The sequence below is a fragment of the Cottoperca gobio genome, chromosome 20, assembly GCF_900634415.1.
Source record: "Cottoperca gobio chromosome 20, fCotGob3.1, whole genome shotgun sequence".
NCBI classification, from domain to species: Eukaryota; Metazoa; Chordata; class Actinopteri; order Perciformes; family Bovichtidae; genus Cottoperca; species Cottoperca gobio.
In genome coordinates this window covers 3919626-3944120 of record NC_041374.1, presented here as the reverse complement: position 1 = coordinate 3944120, position 24495 = coordinate 3919626, and the positions used below count along the sequence as shown (strand labels likewise).

General features: G+C 42.2%; 2 protein-coding genes across 3 annotated transcripts in view; one reads left to right on the top strand and one right to left on the bottom strand.

The window, feature by feature from the left end:
• Positions 1 to 1155: 1155 nt before the first annotated feature.
• nom1 (nucleolar protein with MIF4G domain 1) lies at positions 1156 to 8002 on the bottom strand. The gene is given in 13 exon segments (XM_029457323.1): positions 1156 to 1786; positions 2132 to 2241; positions 2345 to 2476; positions 3298 to 3430; positions 3595 to 3716; positions 4528 to 4698; positions 5020 to 5130; positions 5291 to 5323; positions 5325 to 5615; positions 6008 to 6203; positions 6843 to 6955; positions 7057 to 7854; positions 7856 to 8002. Coding segments are annotated over 13 exon segments (2535 nt in total). The 3' UTR covers positions 1156 to 1608.
• A 297-nt stretch (positions 8003 to 8299) lies between these two features.
• Positions 8300 to 24495, top strand: part of lmbr1 (limb development membrane protein 1) — a 31588-nt gene continuing 15392 nt past the window's right edge. The window contains exons 1-9 of one of the 2 annotated variants that reach the window (XM_029457324.1): positions 8300 to 8526; positions 11783 to 11855; positions 12993 to 13032; positions 14299 to 14438; positions 14986 to 15089; positions 21795 to 21921; positions 22110 to 22178; positions 22296 to 22360; positions 22631 to 22703. In XM_029457324.1, coding sequence (XP_029313184.1) covers positions 8464 to 8526; positions 11783 to 11855; positions 12993 to 13032; positions 14299 to 14438; positions 14986 to 15089; positions 21795 to 21921; positions 22110 to 22178; positions 22296 to 22360; positions 22631 to 22703 — 754 coding nt within the window. In that variant the 5' untranslated portion in view covers positions 8300 to 8463. The other variant, XM_029457326.1, reaches the window with a different exon arrangement.

The window sequence follows — 24495 nt, the reverse complement described above, 5'->3', positions numbered from 1 at the left end:
GTGAACATCCCATCAGCCTGATTTTCCTACCTACACAAAACTTATATTTATTTAGGGTGTGTTATTAACTATTATTTTAATATCTTTTGATTACATTGGGAAAACACCTACCAATGTGACTGAGCTATAGGGCCAGTGTATTAACCCATCTGTCCACGGGTTTACGTCACGCATCGTTACAGAAACTCGTCCACAATATGTTCATACTTGTTAACGTTGTTCCCGCAGTCATCAGCGGTAAACTATAGCAGGGGTTGACTGATTATGTGCCATTTGTTACTGAGCGATCTGTTGGTTATCTTCATGTGTTTGCTTTAGCTTTAGCAGACTAAGTTCAGCTGAGGGTCAAACCCAAACAGAGTACACCAGGTAAAGCTGATGGCAGCTCTCAGGCTGGCGGCGGCAGACAATGGGCAGTGTATGGACTGCACAGTGAGCATATTGATCCCACTGTCTCACTTTTAACGGACAAATTCAAGTTTTTCTCCCAGTAGTCTTAATCATTTCTCATTAAAAACACCACTGCTACTCAAGGCGAAGAGTATTCGTCATCCAAAACACTGTATTTTAAATGTTACATGGAATTAAAATGGATCTCAACACCAGTTTACGGTGTGCTCTGTGGATCAGTGAAGGACATTTCCTCTGGTTGACCTTGGTGGCCCATTCCTGACCTCAGGCGACGCTCCAGCCTCAGATTGAGTCAGGCAGCACCAATGGAGCTAATTAATAGGAGCACGTATTAAATGTAACAGAATGACTCTGCTATGCTAACCGCGCGGGCAGATACCGAGCAGGGAGCAAACAGAATAGGCTCGACACGAGGCCCCCCGGGTCATTTCATCAGGGTGTGTAAACACAGAATAAACGACACCACCGTCCCTCTCGGTTCTCACTGCTCTAGTTTAAGTCACACGTACAGACATCTAAGTGGAACTCCCGACAGAAAAGGATTCTAATATTCACTCATCAGCTGTGTTTAAGGCAGAGAAATACTTTATTATAAGTGTAAATAGACTACGTAAAGCCCAGATGAAGAGTTCCAGGTGTATGAACTCTTGCTGCACACTGCCTCCATGAGGGCGGTTACAGATAAAACCAAACATTAAGGCGTAGAAGAAGAAATGAGAATTTTTCCTTCTACAAAAGGAAAACTTTAGGCAGTATCTCTGCAATTTATTGAAGCGTTCACTCTAAATATACAAGCACCATTATGGACAATGAGTTTGGGAAGGGGAAAAATATAAATGATCAAAAAAAGGTTTTGCTATAAATTCTCATGAAGCAAAATCTGTAGTTTATTTATTGCAGAATAACAAAGCTGAACCCATGTGAACTGTATTAAAATGTGTGCACTGGTGTTTCTCTAAAGGCAACAGGATTGTCCAGATTTAAAAACCTTCATGGTAACAATTATGTACAAGGACTCCCCAAAGCAAAAGCATTAATACAATATGAAAAACATATTTATTCTTCTTTGAAGAAAACTGTGTTTTGGTTCATTGTATTAAAAAGACAATTCCTTCTAACAAGCCACCTTCTGTTCCACAGTTGTGTTACGTACGTCGGCTGGGCTTTCTGGTGTGTGGTTGTGTGTGTGTACGTGTTTTACAGTTTGAGCTTGGCCTCTTTGGCCTCCATGGCTTTGGTGGCGACCTGAGCGCGCTCTGACAGCACCGCTGCTTGCTCAGCTGGACCCTGTGACTGGGCATTCTTCAGCAGGAAGTGGCTGATGAAAAGCTTCAAGCCCTCCCGCAGCATTCCTAGCTTGGGAATTCCTGAAATCCTGGTGGATGGGAAACAATGAGGGACATTGATGTCAGGCGTTCACATGGTGCGAAGCAGCAGAGAGCAGCGCTTTTACAAGATGTGGGTTAATGGAGGTTAACATTGCTGAACAAAAAAATGGTAAAATAGACTTGTTTAGCAATGCTACGAGGATGGCAATGTTGGTCTCCAACATTTGGTCCCGATTGAAACATCTCGACAACTATTGGATGGATTGACGTGAAAATGTGGACAGACATTCACGGTCCCCAGAGGATGATGGTCTTTTTCAGTCTCATTGTGCCTTAATTGACATGTTTAAATATCCAAACCTCTAAGTAAGTGCATGCACATTGAAGCTCACCTTCCAAATATGCTGGCTAGATCCTCAGGCTCAATTTCGTTTAGCAGTTTGGTCAACACCTGACGCAAGAAGCGCACCGTGGCCTTATCTAGTTCCCCAAACTCTATTACCTACAGAGGAAAACAGAGGTTTAAGATTTAATTCAATCTATAACATCAAATATTTAAATGTAATACAGTGAAAGCCTCAACCTACACGCGACTTGTCACTTACTTTGAGTATGGAGAGCGAGAGGCACTTCATCTGGAGGAAGTAAGTAACCAGCTGAACCAGGTTGTTGAAGGTGCTGCTGGGAAGGTTGGACAGCTCCCTGAACTTGTCCCATAGGCTGAACTGGAACGTCATCTGGGAGAATACAAGACATCACATTGGAAGATTGTACAACTGCACTGAGTGACACACGGAGGATTCACTAAAGAGTAGTGGAAGCTTGAAAGCGACCGGCTTCTCCCCACAGGTAATCCTCTCATCCAGATCCAGTTGACATGTGAAATGCAAACATTCCCACCAGCTCTGGTTTGAGCTCTTTGATGAGGACAATGGTCCCTGCGGCTTACCTGGCAGCAAAGTAGGAAGTGTGGTCTCACCCCCATTGTTTGTACTCACAGTTTGAGTCAAATAATATCAGGAGGTGAGAGGTGTGAGAGGCTCCCACACTGCAGAGGTGAACTGCGGGCCACACGCGGGTCACACACAGTTTAAGAGACTGGGTGGTCACACACACATACAGCAGGTAATTCAATCATGATTGCAACTCTTTATATTTTTTCATGATGAAACTGTAAATCCTTGATTGCAGCAGAGTGTACCATCATTTATTCAATGTGCAACATTCATAGACATTTCCCTCGGGATCAATAAAGTGTGTGTGTGTGTGTGTGTCTGTCTGTCTGTCCAAACATTCCAGCTACTAAATTGGCTGCTTTTCTTCGCAGTAAACTGCCATCAAGATAACAATTGAATGTGTTTAAGTTTCCAACAATCGTCTGAAGAAAAAAGACTTAATTTCATGTACTAATCTGATTGTCGTTGATGGTGGCAGTTTATATGAGGATGTCGTAGTTTGATATAGTCCTGGATGTGTTATGTAGTTCTGTTTGTAAGATTCTGTGCATGTGAGAGTGTTTGTATTTTCCTCAAAATATGCGTTTTACCAGCTAAAGTACCTGGAAGCGGCGATCGTGGGAGCAGAACTTTTCTCCCAGTACGGCGTAATAGGCATTGAAGGTTTTCTCCTGCAGACAGCAGTCCATCAGAACATGAACAATCTCCCTCTCCTGCTTGTCCTTCAGGCCCATCCTTCACACAGAGCACATAAAAAGCTTTAAAATACCTTTCAGCTGGGCCGCAAGTACATGAAACACGGATTAAAACAAGGATGTCATATTTCTTTCTTTTTATCTTTGGCCAACCAACATAACATCGAGACGAGAGACAGACTGTAGAGGCGAGTGGTAACAGACCTGAGCAGTTTCTCAAATGCATCCAGGAAGTCTTCGCTGGTCATTATCACGCAGAAGATGTTTCTTCTGACTTCAGTGTTCATCCTCTGTTTCCGAGCCAGGTCCAAGACTTTGGCACTAAACTGAAACAAGACAAAAGACAACAGTTTAGTGAACTGCTGCTGAGGCCAAATGCACTCGAAGTGGAAAAGAAAAGCTTCTCCAATGTTGTCTAAAGACAAGAACTAAATACAAGTGAAAATAAAATAGCTTAGATTTGACAAGCGTAACTGATAGAGGTAGAATATTTACTTTTCATTTTAAAAGAGACATTTGTGAAATCAGAAATCAAAGACAGCAGATATTATAAATGCTGCAATACAGACACAGTGGGACATGATCAGGTCAGTGTGTGCTTTCATTAATATGGCACGGCTGAAACCTTTTACATCTTACAAAAATGCCGAACATCCATGCAGATGTGATCCATGCAGATGTGATCCATGCAGATGTGATCCATGCAGATGTGATCCATGCACATGTGATCCATGCAGATGTGATCCATGCACATGTGATCCATGCAGATGTGATCCATGCAGATGTGATCCATGCAGATGTGATCCATGCAGATGTGGTCCATGCAGATGTGATCCATGCACATGTGATCCATGCATGTGATCCATGCAGATGTGATCCATGCAGATGTGATCCATGCAGATGTGATCCATGCAGATGTGATCCATGCACATGTGATCCATGCAGATGTGATCCATGCACATGTGATCCATGCACATGTGATCCATGCACATGTGATCCATGCAGATGTGATCCATGCAGATGTGATCCATGCACATGTGTTCCATGCAGATGTGATCCATGCAGATGTGATCCGTGCACATGTGTCCGGGGATAACTACTGTACACGTGTATTCTCTATGGTTCCAGTTACTCTACCTTTCCTTCAGCAGTACTCTGTGTCGAGGTTGTGTTGCCTTGTTCGCCGATCATGGGCGCTCCGCTCCACGAGGAGCCGACGATCCACCAGCGGCCCACTTGATCTGCGGCCAGGAGATTGTGCAGAGAGACCCTCAGTTTCATGTCACTGCCTCCTGCACGCCGCTGGATCTGAGAACCACATTGAGACAGAATTTGCCATTAGTGCACGTGTACACTAGTTTTAAAATATTAAAAAGGAGGAACGAGCAATCCTGAAGTAGACATCTGTTAAAAACGTTTAGGACTCTGGGTGTGTACAGGCAGTACTCTGGGGCCACCTGGTGGTACAACGGGAAGCTACTATGAAAATAACATCTTGAAACACAATAACCATGTTCAGTATGATGAATAAAACTAGTGCCTATAAGCTACACATTAAAAATCTAAATGTATTTTCACTAAATGAGGACATTTCAAACCAAATATGGTCATTTTGTGAAAGTCACCCACCAGAGTCCTCTGCAACTTCCTCAGCTTCTCCATAGGCTCAGGATCGTAGCCGGGGATCTTCCGCATATCATTGTTCTTCAAAGCCATCATGGTTTCCAGCATGAAACGCACCTGAGAATGTGTGTGTGCATGTCAACTGATGTTAGATAAGATTCCAAAATGGACACATAATTGAGACGTCAAATATAAAATGCTGTAGCAAACAGCAAACATTTTTTATGTCCTTAAAAAGTAAATCTATTAAATGAAAGTGGAGTTCTGTTCGACATACCCTGGTCTGATCCTGAAACTTCGACCCCAGCTTCGCTGGCCTTGCGTTGACCTTCAGAGATGAGCTCCTTGAGAGCCAGAGCGTCGTCCTTCCTCAGGGAGAAGCCGACATTCCTCAGCACTAACAAAACCAGTTCAATGTCCTTCTCTGTAAAGGCTCCGACCAAATGTTTTAGGATGTCGAAGATGAGGACAGAATGCACCACCTGGAAGTTATAGAGGTGACTGACAATGGAGATCAGGTTGTCGCACTCCTTGCTTTCCGTTGGGTTCTTGTACACCACGTCAAACTTCCGCACGACCGTCTCCAGAAAATGTGCTCCGACCTGGAGAATGATCAAAAGCGGAACATTACAAACTTGTGACTTGTGTTAGAATTGGATCATCATGGTTTAATATAGCAGCATGAGGTATCACAAAAACAGCTTCAATGAGGAATGAATATATATATATATATATATATATATATATATATATATATATATATATATATATATATATATATATATATATATATATATATATATATATATATATATATATATATACATATATACATATACATGTTATTTATAAACATATCAATAGAGCAGCATCACCCAGGGAGTAGCCACGTTCCACAGTTGAACTCTGGGTCTCTAACTGGAAATGCCTCCAGTAAGTAAAACTTGTTTTATTAAAGACCCATCAAGGCAGGAATTAAAGGGGGTGTGTTTACCTCCAACCCGACGGCGTGATGAAGGAGGCTGACCAGCAGGACGTGCTCCATCAGCAGTCTGTCAGGCATCAGAGCCGGGGTGACGCAGGCGGCCAGCAGCACCTCCGTTAGGGTGTCATTCATGTCATTCCTGCTGCAGCTCATGTACAGCTCCTCCAGCTGACCACTGATGGACACCATGTTGGGCTCACTCAGCCTGAAGAAGTTAGAAAAACAGATGAATTATCACTTTTTAAAGATTTCCACTAGAAATAGAAACAACTGAAGACCCAGCTCAGAAGCCATAAGATAAGAATCCATATGGCCTATTTTTCTTTTGCACAAATCCATTAATATTTAAAATGTGTTTAAAAGATGTATCAAGCAAAAAGGACAAAACATTTGCTGGTTCCAGCATCTCAAATGTGAGGACCTGCTTCTTTTGTTTGTCTTACATCGTTGTTAAATTAATATCTTTGGGGTTTGGACTTCATTTGTGGCTTCTAGGAGATTGTGATGACGATTACTGATTAAAGATCTACACACATGTCCGATTTCTCACTGCAAATGCACCAGGAGTCTTACAAAGCAGGACCCAGCTGAGCTCAAGGGGCAAGAGCAACCTTTTCATACTCTTGGCAACTAGTGCTAGTAATGTTTTTATAATCAGAAGGGACTGACAGGGAACCCTTACACCTATAAATACTCTCTTACTGGCAGACATGTGTCCCAAAGAGCATGATGCATCACCAGAGAACTGCTTACACTTTATAGAAAGATGAAAGGGTGTAGGATCTCTGGCAAAATGCACTTTCGTTGGCATACAATGCAGAATGTGCTGTAGTAACACGGTTACCTGTTCACCAGGCCTTTCACATTCCTCTTCAGTTTTTCCAGCTCAGCTTTGCGTTTGTCATCTCCGGCGTTTCGCAAGTGAGGCGGCACGTACTTGCCTGCTGCAGAGTTGACCTGGACATTGGAAGATGGAACTTACAATTAGATCCATTATTGCAGCATACAAGATGTCAATAATATGATAATAATAATAATAATAAAGAAATATTTCTCACAGTTTCGGACGTTGTGCCTGATGTCTTTGTGTCAGGAGCGTCTGCTTCTTCCTCCAATTCCTTTTCATTTTCATCTGCTGAGTCAGCATCACCCTCACCTGGATCATCCTCCATTTCCTCCTCAACCATTTCATCATCATCATCATCATCATCATCATCATCCTCCTCCTCCTCATCATCCACCTCATTTTCATCGTCAAATGAACCCATATCTTCATCACTGCCCTCTCCCGCCATTTCATCTCCAGGTTCTTCGTTCTCATCCGACAGCTGAGAGTCGATTTTATCAAGCTTTTCAAAATTATCTTTCGCCATGTCCATGTCGTCATCGTCATCATACATCCCCGTGGCAGATGAGCCATCGCCAAGCACACCAAGGATGTAATCGAGTCCATCAGCCACAAAAGATTGAGGCAGACTTTTCTTGTTTTTTCTCCTGTTTAATCCCAGGCACCGCTCTAATTTCTTTATTTCTCTGTCCTCGTCTTCATTTGCCTCCAGAAGTGCTTTTTTTCTTGATTCTTGAAGCGTATTGATTTTCTTGCCTTTCTTGGAAGATGATGGTGTTTTAGACTTGCCTGATTTCTCTGAGGGAGCACTAGTGGACTGTGCTTCTTTATTTGCTCCCTCAAGTTTCTTCTTCTTCTTCTTCTTCTTCTTCTTCTTCAGCTGGGGCTGTTCATCAGCTGGTATTACCGAGTTTTCACCATCATCGAGGATCTTTTTACCCTCATAATGACTTTTCATTTTGGCTTTCTTCATTATTCGCTTTTCTTTGCGCAGGTCCTTTCTGCTTTTTCCTTTTTACAAATCTCAAGCCGTGGTCATTCTCCCCTTCTTCGGTGCCAGCGTTGCTTTTAATAAACTCATCCACTGCAAACAGGTACTTCTCTAGCACTGCATTTCCCTTCTTCTTTTTGCTGTTCTGTGTCAATTTACCCTTCATCTCTACAAATTACACTCAGTATATTGACGGCTACCCTTATTTAAAAATGTAGCTACTTTACAGCTAGCTTAGCTTAACTAACTAAGCTAATGTTATGAACTACAGATGATTCAAAACAACAGGGTGAAAGCTCTTGGCTATTTTAAACAAATAAATACCTTAGACTGCACATGTATCTCCATTCTCTATTAATGTGACCCACAAAGCATGTGACTATTTTCTTCCAGGGCACGGCGGAGAACAGGCGCGTAGTGATGACGTACTTTATTTTGGGGCGTTCCCTGTTTCTTTTTTTTTTTTAACAGCTCGGAGCGGTTTTCCTTCGATGTAAACTGTCTCTTCACCAGTCAGGGCACTCTTTGCAGAGGGAAGAAGACGCTGGATTTGTTACTGATGAAGCCTAGTTGTGCGAGCTAGCATGTAGTGAGTCTGTAGCTTTATTTGTATTTGCAATATGAAGAATGGAAGAAGACGACGTTACTATCAGAGAGCAGAATTTCCACAGCCAAGTTCGAGAGTACATCGTAAGTAACGTACGCGGCGGCTAGTCGCGGCTAGCAGGCTAACAACGTCCTCTACTGCACAGCGACGGTTGCTAACGTTAGCTTCACCTGTCAGTTAGCCTGGCACGGCACGGCAGGGTATTAAGCTTGGTCATATCAGTTCATATTAGGGTGCCTCCAAAACATGTCTTATTTTATGTCCGATTTATGTCAAATATTGTTTAAATTATAAACAATGAGTGGATACGCTGATTAAAGTTATCTTATGTTAGCTAACATTAACTAGTTGATCAAACTTAGCTAATGTATTGATTGGTGATATTGCAACATATTTGTAATAAATAGGTCTCCGGTTCACTAGGAATATCTTTATCTGGGACATGGACACAATGTCCCAGTCCTTACTTATTCTGTCACTGAAGACAGGGACATCTCACTTATTCAATGTCCCTCAATTAGTGAGATTAATCCTAAACAGGTTACAGTGTAATATTCATGTTATAATGTGCAAGGAAAGATGATCTGTTGGTGTTAGGTGCACACCTAATTTAAGATCATATTGTTAATGAACAACAACTAGATTACAATTTAGAACAACAAAAGTCAAAGCTGTATTCAGGCAATAATACCATTATAATAAGACATATGTAGATTTACTTGAAGTGAAAATGCTTTGCTTGTTATGTGATTTAATGAATACAAAGATGTTTTCAAAGTCTACACTGGTTTTGGTAAAATGGTCTCCCTTTAATTTGTGTTTCAGTGAAATGAATTTCTTTTGTTGAGCCTGTGACAGGTGATTTTATATGCAAGAAGTCTGACAAGTATTTCCCTTCTGCAAATTTACTTTTGGTGTCCCTGTGCGCTGGCCACCTATAAGTGCATGTGACAATAGATAAGATAACTCTAACTATTGTCAGTGCCTTGAAAATTGCTGTTGCTGATGATCTTCCTGTGCCATAAACCACGTTTGTGTCTGGATGTCCAGCCATGATTTCAGAAAAAAACCCAAAAACTATTTAAGCGAGAAAGTTCAAGAGACACTTGTCTGAAGAAGATCTTCATTATTCCTGACAGATGCTCGTGAAATATAGAAACTATCAAATGTCTCACCAGCAGACAAGCTGAACATCTCAGCTTTAGGTTGCACATTTTGTCCCAAGCATCTCTCTACACCTGACTCTCAGTATCCCATATCAACATTCTTCACGAAAGATGCCTTTGCATGATGTTGTAACAGCTATGATGCGTCAGCGTATTAATAGATTTCTGAAGGCGCAAAATTATATTTATCGATGCATGTGCTTATTTTGCAGCCAAGGTTCCTCTTGGTTAAGTTTCTACTTGGTAAACATGACTCCGTGACAAGATGGTACGCTTTTATTAGACCTGAAGTGTGGGAAACACTTCCGTGATGGAGTCCCACTGCAAAGAATTATTGAAGAATGCAAAAGCTTGTCACTCAGAGAGCAGGTCGACACGGCATAACGTGTGGTCAGTAATTACATTTTCCACTAACCACCTCCTAAACAAGGATGTGGATCATTATCAGACTTTCACATGCTTTTGTGACCGACATGCAACGTGTTGAACAAAAGTCTTACTGTTCCTGACATTCCAACTATTATTCCCATTAGGAGTCAATATAACGTATACTTCCAACAGACTTTCCAACATTGCGTTGCTCTTCTTTACCATGGTCTTTTCTGCACTTGATAAAGCTTTCATAAACCCAGCGAATGACATACAGGGCCTGGTATTTGGGGTTTCTTCAGCAGAAATCTGTTAATCTATAACCTATATTGTCTTAAACTGCATAAATCTATGTGTCATGTTGATGGATCTGAAATCCGATTACTTTGAAAGTCTAAAATGACTGCAGTGCATGAATACATACTTATCAGTTCATCTACTTGCAGGGTTTGCAGGATCCTTACTGTCCCTCACAGAGTCCATATATCATAAAGGTGTAAAATACTGTTCCTAAATTAGTTGGGGATGTTTGCCAACTGCTTGCAAGAATCTGGATTTGTTATTACCTGCGTCTTTTCCATTTCTAAAAGTGTTATTCTGCATTTGTTCATGGAAAAATAGAGTTATAACTTTGCTAGTGGCGTTGACCGTTCTGCATGTTACTTGATGTTATCTCTTCCCATTGAGTCTGTTCCAGTTTATCATTTGCGTGCACCTGGTTCGGGTTTCTCCTTAGTGGACATGGTTTTGCTCGAGTCACCGTCGCCACATAGTTTTGTAGCTTGTGTGTGTATATCAGCTGTCTTTTCATTTGGACTGCGAGTGATAAGGAAGACTGTTTTTGCCACAGCTGTCATGTAACACCGTCATACCTCTCAGATTGATTTAGGATGTCTGTCTGTGCAAGGTCCACCTGGTGGCTGGCCGAGTCATCTCATAATCCCCCGTTCGGCCGCGACGAGTTAAACAATGTTGACAGGGTGCAAAGTGCTGAAGTGGGAGCTTCTAACATTAGTTACGTCCCGGTCACTGTCACAGTAGAAGAGGGGAATGTGAGATGTGATCCTTCTGTAAGACCACCCAGCTTGTTTTGAGGACCTGGTTACCTAATAAATTCCATGCATTGGTCATTTCTGGACCACTTTGCCTGTAGTGTTGGCCTATTTAATACTGTCAGATGTTGGAAAACAATGATGCATTGCTCACTGTTGTTCTTTTCAACCAACTAACTGGGTCATGTTGAGCTATAGTGCTTTGTAGTGAATTATTTGTGTAGTAATGGGGCAGGCAATATTTTATATTTTTTTAAATTTTTGCACACTTTAAACAGGCCAAAACCAAATGAAGAGTTATTTTTGCACAGCAAACATGCACGTTTACATATTGCACAAATACTAAGTGAACAAGTATTATTAGAACATGGGAGGAAATTGACAGATTTGAGTGAGCAGGTCTGTGTGCACTCTGTCTTCTGAACTGTGCGCCGCCTGGACTAGACTCCAGAAACTCCACGATCAATTACTCTGGCGTTGATATTCTCACATGTTCCACAACAACTGAACTTCTCATCAGGTTGTCACGGCATGTCTGGGCTGTACACTGACGTCTTGCAGCCTTTATTTATGGCTACATTTTATACAGATAATCATATTATCAGGTTTATAAAACGTCAGTTAAGCACAGAAATCCCATTCTCTGTAGTATGGGACGTGCAGTAACAGAAAGTCTGCTGGACTGTGAATATCTGCTTGCTAATGATTGCGAGTGCTGATTTAAGATTAAGATTCTTATGTTGTCGTTTCAGATTTGCTTCCTCCTGTTTGCGGTCCTCTACATCGTGTCCTACTTCATCATAACCAGATACAAGCGGAAGAGTGGTAAGCGTTTCTGTGTAACATGGAGTCTCACTGCATGGGAACAGGAATCAGCAGGAGTTCATCGTGTTAAAGCATCTGGAACACTTGCACAGCTGTAGAAGTAAGCGTCTCTGCGGCGTGTTTGCTCTCACACACAGAGCCCTTCATTGTGCTTTTACTGAAAGCAAGTCCTAGTCAAGAAGGCGTTAGGTGTATGTGTGTGACACCACACCCATACCTGTTGAGTAATCAAGCTCTGTGTCAGTGTGAACTGTATCCGCCCCAAATAGCTTTTAGTGCTGTGGCAAAATGAATACAGTTCAATACAATTTATAACAATTGTGACGGGACGGGTTAGAAGAAGAAGACTCGAGGGATCTTTAACATAAAGATATGTTTTGTTCTTCTGTAATACCTCTGACACATTTGAGCTACAGCTGGCAGAAATGACTGGAAGTAAAACTCTGGCCTAGTTCTAAAGGAGAAAACAGGGATGAAGAACGGACGGCCCGGACAGACTTTATGAGCTGTATCCCCGTTTCCCAGGACACACTTAGTACGCGGCCTTCCCTGCTCTCATTTTGAAAGAAGACCACTTTGCACCAGAAATCCCTTCTGGAGTTGTGTACAGTAGAAATGCAGGTGGTTTAGCAGCCTAATCTTTTCACCCAGTACAAAGGAGTTGTGAAATATACACATGCACTACTAGGTACAGTGTATTTCAGCTTGTTATCTACTCCCTCACATATTTGTGACGATTAAGAGATCGCGCTCGCTAATTTGTTGCCGTCATGCATTTTTTGTTTTAAAATTTTTAATAAGAGATAGTCAGAGATAGTCTTAAGCAATAAGAGTCCCTCATATAACAATACAATGTACATTTAGCAGTGGAATAATAGGATCATGGTTTACATTGGAACAATTCCAGATGTATGGAGTGGAAATGGTTAACGTTGCTTTAAGAGACTGTTTTACACGAACTCTACAATAATGCATGTTGGTATCGGTCGCTCTGGATGGAGCAATATCAAATATTTAACTCATTTTAAAACATGTCGTGTTCCTCTAAGTGTTGTTTGAAGTAAGATTTGTCGTATGAAAGGTCAAAGGTCACACTCTACCCACCTTATGACTGACGTGCTTTGCTTTCCTTTATAGATGACCATGAGGATGAAGATGCTGTTGTCAATAGAATATCGTGAGTAAAGATTGATGATTTAATTCATTCCGCTTTTTTTAGATTTTATTTTATTTTTTTAAAGAAGCATTTAGTCATTTAGGAATTAATAATATACACTTTTTTGTATTGGAATGGACATACTGTATATAAGTGAAGAAAGCTGATCAGCTATTTAAGGAAAGTAAAAAGTGACATAATAGAAATATTTTGAGTAATCTGAAACAATTAATCAATTAGTGAATTAACAGAAATGTAATCTGAGTAAAATAAATTGTAATGGATTAATAATTTAAGTTGTGTATTTCTAGCAAATATCACAAACATTCTCTGGTTCCAGCTTCTCAAATGTGAGGATGTTCTGCATTCCTGTGTTTTATATCATAGTGAGGTGAATATGTTTGGGGTGTTGCGTGTTTGTTGGTTCAGCTTGGGCTTTAGGAAGTTGTGATGTGTTTTCTCACATTCCATAGACCAAACAATTCATTGATTCATCTAGGAAATAATCTGCAGATTAATCAATAATGAAAGTCCTCTTTAGTTGCAGCCCTAACTCTAATAACTAATGACATTCATTGAAAAAGCACTGCTTTAACTTACTGACGGGCACTGTAACTGAATGTGTGACAGATCGTGTCGTTAGCTAGAACTCTGGTGGAAAGTATCGCATATCACTGAGTTTAGAGTTTCAGTACACATCACACTCGAGGGTGCCCGTGGTAGCCACACGCATCCTGCATGTTTTGGTCCAGCTAAGCAAAATGGTACTTCAGGGTCCAGCTAAATAATGGAAAGCATTTCAGTTGATGAGCTCTTTTTTTAGTGATATGGTGAAGTGGGGACTTTATGCCGCCCTACTGAGGACCACTGAGCAGATGGCCCCTCCCCGGGGTCCTATCTGTAGACCTGCAGCTTCTGAATCTCTAGAAATTGCAGAAAAGTAGCCAGTCCATGTCTTTTGTCCTAGAACTAAAGCAGGGCTGGATTAGACTGAGGAGTAGAAAGATACTTGGAAGTGTAGGTTGTCAATGGGCCTGCTGGCAGTTATATCCAAGTGGTTGCTGTCACTAAATAAGTCAGTTCCTCACCGCTTATTAATTCTTTTCACACTGTAACCAAGTGACTCTTTATAATATAACAAGTCATTCAAGTCCTCCAGTAAGCAAGTCATTTCTTGTAACATATAATATATAATATGTTATTACCTTGTTGTGATTCTGCATGTTTTAGTTTTGATCTGGACTAGTCCTAACACTTGTGTGTGTGTGTGTTTGATTCCATTTGCAGATTATACTTGTGCACCTTCACCCTGGCAGTGTCGGGTGGTGCCGTCTTCCTACTGCCTTTCTCAATCATTAGTAACGAGATCCTCCTCTCCTTCCCCAAAAACTATTACATTCAGTGGCTCAATGGCTCCCTCATCCACGGTCAGTAGATCTCGCAGTTCATGTGTCTTTTATTTAATTAAACTGACCAGTCTTCTCTCCCTTTTGTGCTCCTTTTGGTCTTTTGATTAAAAACTTTAGCTCTTTAATGAAAAATAATGAGCAAATATGATCATCTCTTTGCTGTTGTTATTACAGTTTATGATCATATGAATAATATGATGTCTTAATTTTCATACCAGACTGAATATAAGCTCTTAAACTAAATGATGCACATACTAAATACTGAGGAATGTTGAATTGTTGAACGTTTTGTAATTGCGTTTAAAGAATATTACTTGACTATACATTTGTGTTAATCTTAAATGTGTAATAATGTGTGACCACCAGGGGGCATTAGAGTCCACGACTTGGACGGGACACAAAGACACTTACCAGATAAAACCTGTGTAGCACCTCACAACTACTACTTAATAATACTCAATGGAAACCTGTTTGTGGAACCTTACTGAGCCGGAACAAATAAAACATTAAAAATACAAATCCTTATGATTTATAAAATGTGTAATATGTGCTTCTGTGTCTGCAGGTCTGTGGAACCTGGTGTCACTGTTCTCCAACCTTTGCCTCTTTGTCCTGATGCCCTTTGCTTATTTCTTCCTGGAGTCTGAGGGCTTTGCAGGATCTAAAAAGGTACATTGCACTTAAATGTTTGTTGTAGAATTTCTATGCATCGTTTGTATTTTCTTTGTGTGTCACGCAAGGTTACCAACTATCAAATAAGTTTAAAATGAGTTTGACATTTAGCCGGGCTTTCAAACTCTGGATGGAACGAGCTTAAGAATAATTATCAAAAGCTTTTGTGACGCTGATACGACAATCTGCAATGTTTTGAAACTAAGGCTGGACAAAATGTGAAACTTTGATTTGGAAAATGTGGAACCCTGTTTATTGGGTTGATGTATACGTGTGCGTTGCTATCCATGCTGGGGGCTCTCTCTTTACGGCCGCAGCAGCAGGTGCCTTGTCCTCTCTCTGACTCACGCCACTGACTGTAACTGCCACCGCAGAAAGTTCATTAACCATGAAAGTCTGAATCTGGACTTCGCCCAGCGCCACATCCTGACAAACCCTTCCAATAAGGCCATAGGCTGCAAACGCTTCAACACTGCTGCATCGGCCCCACTGATTTAAAGCCTGATTCCTTGTCACCCCCCTCCCCAGCCCCCTTAAAATAAAACTTCAAAAGGGCAGGCTAATAATCGAGTTGTAAGGCTCAGTGAACTTCCTCGTTTAATTGATTACCCCCCCCCCCCCCCCCCCAAAAAAAAAAAGAGGCTGGGGGCTCGTGTTCCAAAAGTCCATAAAGTCGCAGCAACATGACAGCACAATAGAGCCTCGCAAAATGGAGGGGGAAAGATTTACTTTTAATACACCTCTATCCTGTGTCACAGTTTGAAACCTCTCTGGTTTATGTCCCTCCTGGCAAAAGCACATAAAAATTAGTCTGTACTGTAGTGTAGAGCAAGTTCTTTTCTTCCTCGGCACACTAATTTGTTTGGGTTGGATTTCTTCAGTAGAGGGGCAGACCCTGATGTGTAGGAAGCAGGATGAGGGCCTCTTTCACGTTCCTCCTTTTTGTTCTTTTTCATTTCATCAAGACTGTTTCTTGCTACTGATCTTCCATAAATGTGCTTAGAGGAAGCACTGTTCAATGTTGAGCTGCACTTCCACGTATATATATTGTGTGTGTGTGTGTGTGTGTGTGTGTGTGTGTGTGTGTGTGTGTGTGTGTGTGTGTGTGTGTGTGTGTGTGTGTGTGTGTGTGTGTGTGTGTGTGTGTGTGTTATGGAAGGGGTGGAGGCGACACTCCAAAAAAAAAAATAACTAAGCTGCCTGCAGAGTCAATCATGTGGGCGACAGCAAAGCGGAATGTAAAGCACAGATCTGAGTTTTTATAATGTGATATTATCCCTTTCCCCAATAACAGCATTCGACCACATTGTCATAAGGTTTTAAGTGGCGTTTTAACCTCCCGGGCTAATGTTGTGGCACTGCGACGTCCTTCTGAGTGCGGAAATGAAGTGAATGATGAATTTCACGACTAACGTTGCGAGTCAGCCTTTTCATGTGGCTGTATTTACTTTTGACGATGTACTAAAAGACGCCACCAGAATAAAGATGGAAATGTGGATGTGCTTTTTTTTTTTTTTCAATGTTAACTGTTCAGCTCTTCAGAGGCTCTGTCACCTGAGTGATTAATAGTTTAACAAATTGTTCAAATTGTGGATGAATCAGAGCGACTTGACGTCAGATGTTATGATCTGGCTTTATCTGCTGCCGTAAAATGTCTCCCCATTTTACTGCTGTGTTCTCAAATGTTTGCAAAAGAGCTGCATCATTGAGGCCACTGAAGGTCGTTATGTAGTTCAGATTTTTCTTTTGGTTCTGACGATGTTTTAAAAAGCTCTATAGCATGGTGTAGTTTTCTAAATAAAGTGATGTGTTGCATTGGGAAAGATACAAACCTCCTAATGAGGCTTTAAAACGCATTTCTGTCACTTTTAGTTGTCTCCTCGCCACCAGTAGATGGCATTATAATGATGAGACATCCCTATCGTCCTTATTGAGATGATCAGTGAAGACATCAGCACCAGCCTTTTGTTCTATTTATATCGAGGGACTTAAGTTGGCTTAATAATGCTACATGTCAAGTATGATATCTTGAAGCTATATTTTCTGAAAAACAATGAAATCGACTTCCTGGTCTATTTCTAGTGCAGTCTAATCTTGTTTTGCTCGGCTGTTTATTATCTTTAGCTAAAACTGAGTCACTAACAGTTATTGTAACTTTAGTTTGATGAGTAGCCACAATTAGCAGTAGGTTTTAATATTGAAGTTTTTTTCTAAACATATTTTTTTGCGTCAAACATATAAATTGTGTAAAGCATGCTTTGCAGTGAATAGGCTTTTGGTCTTAGCCACAGTATTGAAATGTGTTTGATCCTGAAACGAGTTGGAACGAGTCTGACCCCCTGACTGACCCAGCAAAGGGCCAACAGGTTTCATCTGGTAGTTAAAGAAACTCCTCATCAATCTCATCCTAAGCCCTAACCCGCCAATGATGAGAAGTGTGTTTATTGTGGAGGGAGAGGAGGGGAGGGGGGGAGAGAGAGAGAGGGAGAGGGAGAGAGAGGAGAGAGGAGAGAGAGAGAGAGAGAGAGAGAGAGAAAACGTCTCGCCGAGCAAACCCGCGTGGTGTTACTAAGATACTCCTCTTTGTTGGAGCTCCACAATGGGGGCCTGGATATTTATTTCAAATCTCCTGCACATGCAGACATTTTTCCCAGGCCTTCTTTCGGGCAGGGCCAGCCGGAGAATATAAAGTGGTGTTTACATACCTTCCTTTAAGGTCACAATGTCTCCCTAAAGCTGCCCGTTACAATGTTCGTTACCATGGCAACATATTAGTTCGAGCTGGGAATTTAAAAAAGAACAAGCGAGTTGCTCAGGAGTTTCCCCCCCCCCCTTCCTCTCGTGACTCGTGTTTTTCTAGCTCAACTAATTCCGTTGTTTTTTTAGCCGTTTTTCCTGATTTTTAAAGCGCGACATCGTCGATCGTATGTGTAGATTGAATTACAACAACACATTTACGTCACGAGCGGGGCAGAGTATTACGTCGAAGGACTACGAGCTGCACTGGGTCGTAGCGTTTGCTTGAAGAAAAAGCCAGGATACAGTTATTCTTTGAAGACTTATCAGTCTGACACCGTTCTGTAATCGGAACAAGCTGTCGTCACCGTGGGACGTCAAATAAAACATCGGAAGATACTGAGGCGGCTTCCTTCATTTAAATACTTCTGTTTTTTTGACTCATCTGGTGAATCGGCCATGAAATCAGCAGATGACATGTTAATGAACTTTCACACACTTCTTTTCTTATTTTTTTGTTTTGCAATATCCCCCCTCCCTTCTCCTCCGGCGTAAACGACGCGATTTGATGCCGATCGTTTTCCTCGCTCTCGTGTCATTGGTGCTTTTATTATGAAGTCTTATTAAGAGTCTTTAGAAGTTGATTGTGCAGCTTTACAGGGCAGTGTCCCTCTCCTCTGCTTTCTGTCTTTGACACGGTCATTGCGCTGTGGTCCGACTGGTTGAAGGCTACACTAATAAGGTCCCTGGGCATCTGGCATGTCTTTAGCAAAGAGGGCAGTCCTTTTGCTGGGGAGCAAAAAAAAAAAAAGGACCCTGCCCCCTCCCACACTTATTACACTCTTGGCCCTTGTTCCACACGCCCCTGACAGTGAGCAGAAGGATGGTCTGCGGGATGATCTCTGCCACGGCCTGCTGACCTGCTAAGGATTGATGGCGGCAACTAGGAAGCTCCAGCACCACCTAACTCTCTTCCTTTGTCTGATTCCTCTCTCTCTCTTCCAACACAGCCCTGCACCTTCCCAAGTATCATCCCTCACTCTCTCTCTCTCTCTTACACTTGTCCACCAGTGCACAGTGGCATTCAACTTCCAGAGGTGAACTCTCTGCCGGATTCATCCGCCCAAGCACTCCATCAAAGACCGTGACAGATTGTGCTTTAGTTTTCTGCAGCACAAGCGAGGCAAAAAAAAGCTTGCAAACAGTTTTCCAGGCCTTCTGCGGCTTCGTGTAATTGGGTGGATTTGGAGGTTGATTTACTTGGCTGATCGTCTGTGTGAATTCATGCATGTTGTGTTTGGTACTGCATATGAAGCGGTTACTTTTCTCTCTGGCCACTACACGCATTTCTTGGAAGTCTCCCCAGTCTTGTTGGAGCATAGCTGCAGTTAACCAGCCCCTCACTCGATGTCGGTGTGAGGATCAGGGGATGCTGAATATTTCAGAGCTGCTATATTTAGAGGTAGTTACACATTTAGAACGGCAAGAATAGAAACTTTCAGCGGGCGCTCTGGATGCCGAGGCACAGGTCTTTTTCTTTTTTTCCTCCCTTCCCTCACCAGTTGACAGTTCTATCTTTGATCAGTGATGATAGCTTAGTTGCATTTTTCTATTTTTATGCCATAGTCTTTAAAAAAAGGACACATTTGCCCTTCTTTACCTTTTGTGATGAGGAACAAAGGACTTTTCCCCTTGAAGAATAGCTAAGGATAGACTTCACTTTCAGTGTGCAATGTCACGCATGTGGATGGATCGATGAAACCAATCTGGGCTCACAGTTTAGTGTCCTCTTTCTCCTGCACAGTCAAATCATATCTGACAGTGGATTGTTCTTGATAGTGGATGATAGTAAGGGAGGTGACAAGCATTGCCTTTGCCCTAAATGATCTGAATGGGTAATGATGAGTCTTATAAATGATTGAGCGACCTATCTAAAGGGAATACACCTTCAGCATGGCATGGGCAGCTTGTTAAGGTGGACTGGTGCGCTTGAGCGGACGCACGTCCTGCCTACGGCTTCTTCTCGTCCTGATGCATCCTTAAGAGAGCGCGTGTGGGACGTGGCTCAAGTCCCTGAAAGCATTCCTCTCTCACCTCTCTTACCTCCGGGGAATGAGATTCGCTCAGACGTTGACTCCTCTCCTCCACCAGTCTCCTTCTGTTGTTCTCTCTCTTTATCTCTCTCTATCGCTCCCCATCTCTTCCTTTCTCCTTCCTTTTTATTCAACGGTGTTTTCCTCACTGCCCGGCTGATTGCAGCATCCATCTAGTGAACTCGGTGTGCAAAGGAGCACGAGGAAGTCAGCAGAATTTAATGTCCATGTTAGATTTGTGGCTATATTTTTATTGCATTGATCTGCATTGAGTGGTGGATTTATTGTTGGTGTATGGCATGACTGAAAATATGCATATATAGATCCCTTAAGATACAATATCATTGATGTATCTAATAATGATATATATTCTTAATACTAAGATTCTTTTTAGGTTTGTTTCGTGCTGATTAAAGACTCTATAAGGCCCACTTACCCCCCCCTAACATTACCTGTCAAGTGGCTGCAGTGTCCACCTTGGCCACACTGGGGCACTCCAGACCCTGCCCACTTTCCTCCCTGTTGTGCTAGAAAATTCTACACTCACTCACTGAGGCTTTTCCACAATATCGCGTAAAAGGAGGCGAGAGGCGAGTGATTGCTCAGTAATAGCTAAAGGATGCGAGGGGGGGGGGGGGATTTTCACCACTGACAATGACTGGAATCTGAGAATAAGCCTAAATCCCTATATCACTGTCCAAAGTATGGACTGAATGGGTCTGTGATAAAGTGTAGAAATTAAATGTACCAAATATGTCTGTGACCCAGGAAATATAGTGTTTGTATGAAAGGTGCTTGTAAAAGAGATGAGCGCTCAAGCGTGAGTTAGAAAGGACTGTATTATAGGTTGCATAAAAAGACAAGACTGCTGTTAAACTGACCCAAATCGTAATGCAAATGCTAAAGGACAGGTGGTTTGAACAACCATGAGCTGTGTTGGGAAACACAGCCTAACTAAGCCTAAATTGTCCGATTTAATCTGCAGAATTGAAACCATTTCCATTCTGTAAAGCAACTTCATTAACGGGGGGGGGGCTTTCAAAGAGAGACCCCCTTCATGTACCTGTTGGCAAATACTGAACAGCAACCGCACAGCCATTATGTTAGCTGGTAACAAATTGCTCATATGTACCCAATTTAAGCAGCGCTCCAAAAGCAGAGAGCCCTTGTTATCCCGTGCCTGGAAGCCTCGCTGACATTTGTATGAGACCGCCTATCTATCTTACGGTGCTAGACAGCTCGGCTCTCCAGCAGGGGGGGAAATGGAAACTGTGTGAACAGGTAGAGGAGGGCTTTATTAACCACTCAGCAGTTTGTGACCCGGAAAACCCAAATTACCCCAAAACCCTCTAGTCTGCGCGGCCCGGGACACGACCGTGGTGCTAAGGGAGCTGCTAATCGACCCCAGATGGGAGGCCTGCTCTTGATCGCAGACAGTAGCTGACCCAGCCAGGCTTCATGCTCCTTACAGCACCCCCCGCGCCCTTACTCTTTTTAATTTCACCTCTGCCACCACCAGCCCCTGTTAGACCCACTTTATAGAGCACAATATGTGTGTATAAAAGAGCTGTTTTATACAGGAATCCATGGGAGCGTTTATGTTTGTGTGCTGTGAGTGGAAATGATGGTGTTTAATATGAGCGAGGCAGGATGGAGGGAGGAGGGAGGGAGATGTCTCGCAAAATTAATCTTGTTCTGCGATATGAAATGTAGGTAATATAACCTCCCAGCTCAGGGCATTGAACATCAGTTTAATGTGCGGGGGGTTTTATGCAGCGTGATATAAAACCCTTGTTTATTATGATACTGATTCCTATAGTATTAGCCATATCTGATTTCGATTCTTCTTTTCTCTGTCCACTCTTTCTGTCAGGGCATTAGGGCGCGTATTCTAGAGACCTTTGTGATGCTCTTCCTGCTGGCGCTGCTCATCCTGGGCATCGTGTGGGTGGCGTCAGCGCTCATTGACAATGACGCAGCCAGTATGGAGTCGCTCTACGGTACGTGTTTAAAGGATTCGGTGTTATTTGTGCCGCTACATCTCTTGTTGTATTTGTAAGGAAGGCATGAAACTGGAATCTGTGTGCTGGAACTACTTCTTGAGTTTTTCCCAAAATGTTGAATAATTCCATTTCTTTCTTTCCTTCTATATTTACTTAAATTATTATTATTATTTCTTTCTTTGTAGATCTTTGGGACTTTTACCTACCGTACCTCTACTCCTGTATATCTCTGATGGGAGGACTGCTGTTACTCAGTAAGCCGTTTAATTTCTTTCTATACACCCTGAAAAATGAAATAATTGATGTTACTGTTTCACCTAATTGTGGTTAAACGATCGAGCCGATCACGTTATGTTCTGTCTCCTTTGTAGTGTGCACTCCTGTGGGATTGTCCAGGATGTTCACCATCATGGGCCAGTTACTAGTGAAGCCAACAGTAAGTAATCGATATTTGTGGTTGTTCTGTAAATGGTTTGGTCGGTGGAAATGTAAAACTAACTGTTTCTCTGAAGGGCTACTGAATTGAACTTGAAGCCACTTCGATCCTGCGTTCTATAAGATGTCTGTCTCAGTCGGCCATTTACATGCACGACAGAGGACTACAAATACATCACCAACTCATCCTCCCATCTGCCATCTCTCCAGTCCCACTTTGGGCCTAATTATAACCCATTTCATCTCTTCCTCCTCTGCTCCCTCCCTTCAGATCCTGGAGGACCTGGATGAGCAGATTTACTGCATCCATTTGCAGGAGGAAGCCCTTCAGAGGAGATTAAACGGTATGTCTGTGGGAGACGTGTTGGCACATTATAGGGGAGGGGAGGGGTTGACTGCCCTATTGGGTGTGATGGAGCGCGCCACACTGGAATCAATTAGCATTGAAAATTCAGCCACACACACTTGCACACACTGACAGACATTCACAGACACCGGCAAAAATTCCACGCACACTCGGCAGCGGCTTTTCCCCACCGCTGTCTTACACTCATAACTTTCCACTAAAGGGCAAAGCCACATGGCAAGGACCATATTTTATGTTTAGGAAGTTTTTAAGGATCCATTTAAGACACTCCAGTGTCACTGTCACTGCTGAGGAAATGATTGCCTCATTTAATGTCAGGCCTAGAATGGTAGCCTGTAATAGGATGGAAATTAAATCTTTTACAAGAACTTTTGGCTTGGTCTTGTGGACATTAAAGCGACTTTTCAGGGACTTCTGAAAGGAGACAAGGAGCCTTGTGCTGTTCTCTGTACTCGGGCATAAAGGGAAAGTTTAAGGATGGTGATGATTGTTTTTTTAGCCTGCATTTCCCTTTCATGTCCAGTCCTCTGTGTTCTCAAATTCCTTCTTTTTTTTTTTTTTTTTTTTTTTGACGTTGAAGAATCTCAGAAAGCAGGATGTATTTGGGCCAAGTTCCAAAAGCTACTTTAATATTAACTCAAGCACGCAACCAAGTGTACAGATGCGAGTAAATGAAGAGGATGAGCGTCCTTTCAAACCAGGGAGGTAAAGGAGATCGCTCCCTGATAACGCATGTTTTTGAATGCCACACCGGCCACTTCCATAGACTGCCACCAATGCGTATGGTTCCTTCGGGTTCATTCCACACTCGCCTGCTTTGAACTAACTGATAATATAATTGTAATCTGTTCCTTATCATCTCTGACGCTGTTTGATCTTTACAAGTCTCTGTGAGGCAAAAAAATAACTGTGGTCAAAATCTTAACATGTGCAGAGGCCAAGGTGCAACGCACTTCTTGCCTGTTAAAAGGCTGGGAATTAGAGGCAAGGAAGGATGTTGACATAAATATACTGTATGTACATGCACACACTCAACATTCACGCTCACACGTAGGCGAAACTGAAGGCCAGAGTGGTGTCCCTTTTGATCTGCTGAGTAGACGCAGTTCAGGAACAGTTCACAGGACACACTCCAGAGGCGAGCAATGTTGTCTTCTTGCTTCACCTGTGTTCGCTCTAGATCCAGCTTCTCCGACAGATTATCCTCTTGAACAGTTTGTGTTTGCAGATGTGGACTGTTGAGCCACATCGGTTGATGCAGCAATGTTTATTTACGCTACTGGGCCTTTGTTTGTCCCAATGTAATGGTTGATGGTTTAAGTCTTACAAATCAGAAGGTTATTGTTTAAATTGGCTGATTGGACATGCGAGTCAGTTTTTCTCGTTAAGCGTATGATGAACCTCATATGCGTAATGTTTAGTGGCATGCTCGCGCTCAACGTACGAGAAACCATTTTTACAGTTTACTTACACAATGTTGTTACGCCCCTTCTCTCCTGCTTTAAATGCATTGAGGATTAAGTTTAGCAAAGTTACAGATATCCCATACAAAAGAGTCATTTTTGAAGTTATGTTACAAGTAAGATCTTTGTCAAATGAAATGTGAAATGGAGAAAAAGGAAACGCAAAGTGGTACTTTTTGTTAAATCACTGAATAGTGTGCACAACCATGCCTCAAAGTATTCAGGTTGTAGGTGCAAAGGGATCTCCCACTTAATGCCTGCAGATTGTATCGGGTTGTTAGCTTAGAAGATATTGTCAAAGTGCAA